We start from the raw sequence: 8,122 nt of genomic DNA, 5'->3' as shown, positions 1-8,122 counted from the left end.
TTAAGTAACTAACTGACATACTAACTAAAAGCAACACAGAGACTGCAAATGTCTGCTAACAGTAAATTATTCTTCAATGTGCTACTGGAGATTTGATTTTCACATTTTAATTGATTTAAGTAGCTGTTTTCTGTTTCAGCTGATGTATTTTAGAGTGTTTTTTAGATGTGTTGAAAAAAAAAGATCTGATTAAATGTTCCTGGGCCCAAAGGCTTCATTTTTGTGCCAGTTTTCATAGGTTTTTAAGATTTCTTGCTGGCAGGCAAACAAGTACTTCAGAGTAAAATCATGATCTTCTTGCTTCAGGTAATACGTTGTGTCAAATGCAAACGCCTTTTTCTTATTTGACTGATTTCCATAAAATCATGTGGTCATAATGTTCAGGAAAAGATTCCAATGTATGTTTCGGTTTACATAATTTAGAGAAATTGTAATGTATCCTTTGGGAAGATTGTGAGTGTACACTCTGTGGACTGACAGAGGCGGCAGGAAGAAGTCATGGCTGACATCTCCTATCTGTGCCCCCTATCACCCATTAGACAACACCAAATCAAATCCACATGAGACAGATGCACAAAGCCTGTGTTCATCCAAGCGTCACTCTTTGTCTCTGTCTCTCTGTCTGTCTTTTCCCTTTTTTCTCCCTCTCCGTCTTTCACTCGAAAAGGACGAGACAAATCAAGGTCAGGCCACCAAGCACGTGAAGTTGCAGGGGAATAAATTTCCACATACTTGTCCTTTCCGACCCACTGACAGGCTCAAGGAATGTAGCCTTGTCAAGCCAGGTAATATATGAGTAGTGAAGACATATGGCATGTTTACATGGGGCCCTATGTCTACCCTCCCTTTCCTCTCTCCTTTCTTTATCCTCTCACACACGGCACTCAAATCCATATAGAAAATGATGGGTTGGTGGGTGGGTGCTTAATTCATGAGTCAAAAGCAAGTCCACATTGTCAATGTTTGAGTAGAGGAGAATCTAATTAAATGGCAAATGGAAAGAGAAGAGAGAGAGTGAGTAAGGGAGGGAGAAAGTGAGTGAATCAGCATAATTACAGCTTAATGCAAACAACTCCACATTGTCTTTATTCCAATAAGTTAATGAGGTTACAGACTGGAAAAAAACAATTCCATCACTACTATTGTCTTCTGCAGGCCACCAAGGAAAATGAGCTGTCACCCGATCTTAATGGCGACAGGGTTTTCACCCAGGCCAGAATTAATATCTGACTCCCAGGCCTAATGAGCAGGAGCTGAGAGAGCAGAATGAACTCTTTGTCCTGCGAGTTTGGAGAAGAAAAGGGAGCAGAAAAAAAAAAACCTAACAAAATAAATAAGAAGTGGACGCGCAGAGAATAATGGCACACGTCGCTATGATTGGATTCTGCTCCTCAAGGGCAGTTTCAGTTCAAACATGTCTTAACAGTGTGACTATCGGAAAAATTAATCTCAAAGTGATTCACCATACACTGCAAAAAATATATACAAAGTATATAGTAGTAGTAATAGTAGATTACAACTAATTGTATGTGTAATCTAGCACCAACACCTACCATCTTACTGTTTGGCGTTATACATTATAACTAACCCTAAATCTACAGTACAGTTATATGTGGAATACATATTCATTCACTGGAAACCCAGGACAGTCCCTGGAGTTTTATCTGGTGAATTTGGGGATTATTTGCAGTTTGGGGAAAGTTTTCATTAAAAACTTCCATAAGGTGGGGTATTTTACATGCTGATTTTTAGATTTAGTGTTTTCAAAATTCTCCACCAGAACTGTGATAACTGATATGTGGAGAGGGCAATCCTTCATACAGGTATTACAGAAAATATAGACAAATACATACAAGTGAACAATTCAGACTGTAAATATAAACTACCCCTGACCAAATTATTTTTACACTTCTTGCTATAGGGCCCTGTCTGTACTGTACTAATTCTAATAGTATATATTTTATTTGGATGAATGAGTAGCCATTCTTGCAAAAGTAAGTATATGCACACAGATATAGTACAGTACACATTGTACACTGGCCTCACATTGTAGACAGATGTTTTCTGTCGCTGCAAGAGATGTCGGCATATATATATATATATATATATATATATATATATATATATATATATTTATTATTTTTTTCTGTATTCTCATTTACACAGACGAATCTCCGCAGCGTAATTGATACTTTTGTTTGAGTTAAAAACCCTAATGCTCTATTTGAGACAGATTTCAGGCCCTCTTTAACAGCTCCAAAATCATACTTAACATTGTTTTATTCGCTAAATACTTCACAGCTTTTCCTAATTACATGATAATTGCTCCAAACATGTTTTTAAACTGATGTTTAAATGTCATGTTTCAAAAGTATACTACAGAAAATAATGCATTACATCTGATTGGGGGTCTCAGACAGCCTGCATGATTTCATATGCATCACATCTGTGATTGTTGTTAACAGTAGTGTTTAGACAGCAGCGTCTTCCAAAATGTATTAAAATTTATGCAACTGGAATTTTGTAAAGAGGTCTAATGGGAAATGATTTCTAACTGACCCCAAAAATAAGTAACATCACTATGTAAAATAACATGCTGCACATTTTTTGCCTTTGAATCACTTCAGTTGATATGTCAATATCATCAGAGCACAAGGGCTATGCTTGACAACATACTTTATCTTTATCTGTTATCTATATTTCTCTTCTATGTTTTGCTGCTTTTGTATCCTCTAGTCTATCTTCCACCTTTTGTTTGTGAGAGTTTGTTTAACATGGCCTAAAGGAATAATCCACAAATTTCTTTATTATGTGCAGAGTTATGAGACCAATAACTCATATTCCAAAGATTAGTATAAAAAAATAACAGTATTGCTCTGAACTGGTTTTACCTATTATATTTCACAAACACATACTGTGTACTCAGCCAGCAGTGATTCCCTTCCTGAGGAGGATTTGCATTTTCTCTCCTTTTTTCTTTCTTTCTTTTTTGTTCCTTTTATTGAAATCAAACATTTTCTATCCTAGTCACCCCATGCTGCGGGTTTGTGAGAAAGTTGTAAAAAGAGTGGTATTGCCTAAAGTGAGAAATGTACTATTCCAGCTCAGTTATGACCTAACAATGGCCCAATGCAGCAGAGAACGTGACAAACACATGCATCTCTTACACCTTTTTCTTGAATATATTTGAGAGGACTGAAGAGATGAGAAAAGCTCATTCAAGAGGAAAACTAAATATGCCACAGTGATGCTTGATGTGAGTGTATGACGGATAGATGACCTTTGACACATGAACCACCAACATTATGCTCTACCTCATCCTTCAGTAATCTTGAGTGAGTAAAAGCCTTCAGTTTTAGCCTTCATTCATAGACTGTAATTAACACTGGTCCCACTGTATAGCTCCTGTGGCAGTGGGACACAACTAACTTTCCCATTACCAAAGGAAGTCATTTATGCTCCCGTTCTCCTTTTGATCCGTCAGACTTGTGATGAAAAGAATAGTAAAGCTTCAGCCTAGGGATCTGCTGCCTTTGAGACTCAACAGCTTGACTCATTTCATTACTGTCATGAATTAAAGATCCCCAATCTCTTTTTTTCCATTCACATGGCAATGATCCACCCTTAGTTAATTTACAGTCGCTCGTTGTGCAAGGCCTCCGGCCTCAAAGCTCCCATGACAATTTACCTGTGTCCTTTTCACTTGCTGGTGCATATCATTGTGATATACTATAATGGAATAAGCGGAGGACTTGGGAGTGAGTGGGCATGTTCTAAAATGAGCTGGGGGAGGTATAGTAATCAGTTACAGTATACCTTTTACTTCCTGGCAAAAGGAAGGCATCTTAACCAGTGAGCCAAATGAGTGTTTTTCTAACTGGGGATATATTTAGGAAGGGTTAGACTCTGGGAATGTCTTGTTGTGGCCAATTTTTGTGATCATGTCAACATTGTACGCTGTGACTTAATTAAGATCCTTTTTTATATGCAACTCATGTTTGTGTCTTTTTAATGATGTTTCTCTTTTAAGCTAAGAGTTAGCACATACATGAAAGTGATTTCACAGCAAGTAAACATGTCTCCAGAAGTGAGTTTCTCCAGAATATTCTATAGGCTATTATTCTGCATACAGACTACAGCTGATATATGAATGTTAGTTTAGGAAATGCTGCATTTCCTATCAACGCCCCCACCCCTCCCTCCTTGTTAGTAGTGGTGATAACAGTTCATTATTTTTGGTCTTGTGAAAAGCCTTATAAAATCCAGCCCCAAAAAATGCCTTTTGTCTGTTACAGTACACTCCAAGGCACACACAAACACACAAACAAACAGCATACAAATGCATGACAGGATTATGCACACACACACACACGTGTTTGCTCACACGGATGCATTCAGATAAAGCAGGAGAGACATAGACAACTGTGAAAGGTGACAACATTTCCTTTTCTCGCGGGGTGACCTCGTTCTCAGCGGGTCGCTGCGGCAGCTTTGGACTGTGTCTCCACTGGCCATCTGGCCGTGCCGGTCTCCGCTGTGAGCAAATTCCAGGCGAGTGGCTCACTGACATATTCTGATGGTGTGATTCAGTATTGGTGGTAGTTGTAAGCTTGGGATTAGCCTGCTGCACATACCTCCATTTCACTCGACTACACCACCCACCTGTCTGTGGTTTCCATTCACCTACTCTCGAACGTAATCTGTTCTCAGTCTACATTCTATAGTGTAATTAACGCAAGCATTTCCTCCTGTGCCAGTGTACCCCCATAATACACACAAGCTGTTTTCTGTATGTATCACAATTCAACAGCTAAGCTGCTATTTCAAGTGACAGATTGAGTGTGCAATTTGGAAAAGTTCCCACATTTCATTATGAATGTACAGGCCTGCAGATGGAAATATTTCAGATTCCCTTATAGGAAATGCAATGAATATAAATAAGTGTAACTTTGTGCAGTCAGTAATTTATCTGCCAGAGCTTACAAACACATATACTGTATGATTCCTTGCTGTCTTTTAGGGCAGGGAATCCTCTTCCACAGATGAGACTTCTCTGTCTCTGTCCATGGTGCTGATCTATTTTTATGATTGCCGGTAGGGGGCGTGTGGTACCTAAAGATAATAGCACTGCTGCTGTCCAATCCTCGTGGGTCTCCAAACTGAGCAGAGCTGCAGACTCGAGCAACGGTGAGCTGGTCCTCGGTCCGATCAGCACAGCCATAGAGTGTGTCTATGCTGCTTGATAATCACTTCATAAAAGCAACCATTATCATATCAAATGCATGGAAACGGAATGTCTAATGCGGGATTCTCTCTAAGGACATGCTTTTGCTTGCAGGCACTTTGACTTCCCACATGAAGACAATGCAGAGCCAAAGGTTAATACATAATATATAATAATTACACAACAATAACAATAATATACAGAAATGCAAAAGTATTTTCTACACAATAATGAGTAATACATTAGAATGGGAGGTGGGAGAAAGGTGCTGTGCTTTTACTGGTTTAGCATTTTAAAAATCACCAGGAGATCATTTTCATAACAATCCCACGTCTCAGGTAAGTTTGAGGATTTAAAATGTTCCTCTGTCTGTCCGGTTAACCAAGCAGAACTGAGATCTTTGTTTATTCCTCCGCCTACGACATCAGAACAGCCAAATTGTCCAGTCCTCGGGAGGATGCGCAGGTCCCACAAGCAGGCCTGGCCCTTCCCCTGTCTTTTGGGGGTATTTTCGTATGCATGTGCGTGCCTGGCCGTGTCCGATCCAAATAGATTCGCCTCACGTCACCTACCCACCCACCACCACCACCCCCTGCACATAAAACATTCATTAGAGCGCAGCTCTGTGCTGCAAGAAATGTCCGTCCGAATAAGTCATTATGTCTCAGATTCACTCTCAAAATCTTTAAAGTCGCTCAGTTGTGTAAAATAACTTCTTTTCACAGTACATTTTGGTTTGTGTAAGGAGTTTTTGTCTATACTATCTGTAGTGAAAGCAGGCAAAAAATACAGCGGATGAAATAAACACAAAAAATCTCTTTGGTTTTCCTTGATTGATGTGAAAATATCACTTTGAGATTAAAGGGGAATATTTTTTGCAGCGTGATATATACCCATAAAACATTCATCTCTGAATACTCTCTCTCCCTCTTTCTCTCTCTTTCCGCCAAACGCACCTCACTGCCCCGCCCTCCCTCCCCACCTCCCCACCTCCCCGTGGTAAACGCACACTGACGCTCACCAGCGCGGCCGACATCCGTGCGCATCCACCGCACTTTTCTCCGTGTACTTGGGAAATATCACAGCGGGGCAAGAGATCCGACTGGATATGTGCTGCGATTTCCAAAACATGGATCCAATACTGATTTTTCGCCTGTGTCGCTGATTCTCCACTTGTGCGTTAACACTTTGAGCTCTTCTCTGTTTGCGCGTCCTATATTTTGGGGAGGTGTCGACTGGTGTGTCGAGTCTACTGATCCCAGTCTGGATGTTTATTGCTGACAATTTTTTAATCCCTCGTCCAAATGACTGAGCCTGGGTGCAGCCGGAGACGTGGCTCCCCACTCGGGAAGACCTACGGCTAAAGTTTGAAGGGTGCAGGGGTGCTTTAGGTTGTCCGTCTCCCACCGTGCACTGGATTTGCAATTACCCATAAATTGCAATAAACAGCGGATATCCTATCTGTCTCCGCACACACTGGGATTCATTCGACTTGGATTAATACTGCTTCTGGATTTCATCCCCATCTAAATCATGAAGATCGTTATTATTGATGGTGAGTAAGCATGAGACAATAGGACGTCTTTGTAAAGTTTTCTCATAAAACAGACAGGAAGACCCTGCTGGGTTACTGCGCAATGATAAAATCCACGCCGGGCAGTGTAGCTGCTCTGTAGAGAACAGACACAACCAAAGATAAATCAGATGTCCTAATTGGAGTTTACTCTGCTGGCTCCTCCGGGCGTTTGGTTAAACTGGTACATGACTGACAATATGCGCAAAAAACACCTCCAATCTCCACAGTAACAAATAATTATAGATTTTTTTTTTTGGAGCGGACCACCAAGCAGCGGCAATATCAGTTATGGATATTGCGGCTGTGAACGACCTTGACTCAGTGGCTCTTAATTGAGTCATAATTCAGAGCAGATTTCGTGCGTGCTTCTTTCTTGATCTCTTTGCGTGCGCGTGTGTACCAGTGCGCGAGCGAGCTGGAGCGCGTGAGAGAGTGAGAGGTTTGTGGCGGTCAATATGCTCCGCATGATATCGCAACTTAACCCGGGCATCCGTTCAGCCCGTCTGGACACTGTGGGCTGAGCTTTTTGATATCTGCAGATGGTCCGCTTGGCGGCCCAATAACACCGCTTTACTCTCCAGCTCCTTGGCTTATAATTGGTTGGGGTTTTTTTGTATGTGGCATCATCCCACTCAGGGTGCCGCGCAAAAAAAAGACAGGAAATTGGGCCTTGTAGCTTTCACCGACTGGACCTGGAGCTATTCAAATGAGGACGGGGATGCTTTGCATTCCCGCCGGAAATGGCTAAGAATTCCATTTCTTGGCAGGGGCGCGCTGTAAGGCTGTGTGTTTGTGTGTGCAGACACGCGCGTCCACGCTGATAGGTGGAGGGAGGAGGGGTGGGGCAGTGGGAGGGGGGGGGGAGCACCTGGCATGTCAGTGCGTATGTTCCTGCGCGCCTGAGTGTGCCCGTGCCTGTTTTATTGTGAAAATACCTTAAAAGAGCGCAGAGAGAATAACACCGGCATGGCGTGAGACGTTCGATAAGCAGCGACACTATGAGATAAGTGCATGTATGTAATATCCAATTTGTTCCATCACAAGCTTGTGGAAAACTCTCATCTCCACCCTGCCCCACCCTTGCACACACTGCCTCAGCAAACACACACACGCACAGTGCTTATGCAACATGCTGTACACACTCCCTCTTCCTCACGTTGTTCATTACTTGGCTAAAACTGATTATGGTAAGAAAGAGGCAGATTATTGAAGGCCTACAGAGTAACTTTGCATTTCACAACTAGCAAAATCAAAGAGGCACATCTACTTTTGCATTCTCTTTGATATGTCACAGGGTGATGCAAATTCAAGTGCACACCCCT

General features: G+C 41.6%; 1 protein-coding gene across 1 annotated transcript in view; it reads left to right on the top strand.

Annotated features, from left to right (window-relative positions):
* Window positions 1–6,229: 6,229 nt before the first annotated feature.
* Window positions 6,230–8,122, top strand: part of rtn4r (reticulon 4 receptor) — a 42,556-nt gene continuing 40,663 nt past the window's right edge. Inside the window, exon 1 of the mRNA XM_051423366.1 lies at window positions 6,230–6,779. Within this exon, the coding sequence (XP_051279326.1) occupies window positions 6,758–6,779 (22 nt within the window). The 5' untranslated portion in view covers window positions 6,230–6,757. The remainder of the gene's footprint in view (window positions 6,780–8,122) is intronic.

This window comes from Dicentrarchus labrax, unplaced genomic scaffold, assembly GCF_905237075.1.
Source record: "Dicentrarchus labrax unplaced genomic scaffold, dlabrax2021, whole genome shotgun sequence".
Lineage (NCBI taxonomy): Eukaryota > Metazoa > Chordata > Actinopteri > Moronidae > Dicentrarchus > Dicentrarchus labrax.
The sequence above is the reverse complement of the archived record's forward strand: the minus strand, read 5'-3'. Positions and strand labels throughout refer to the sequence as shown.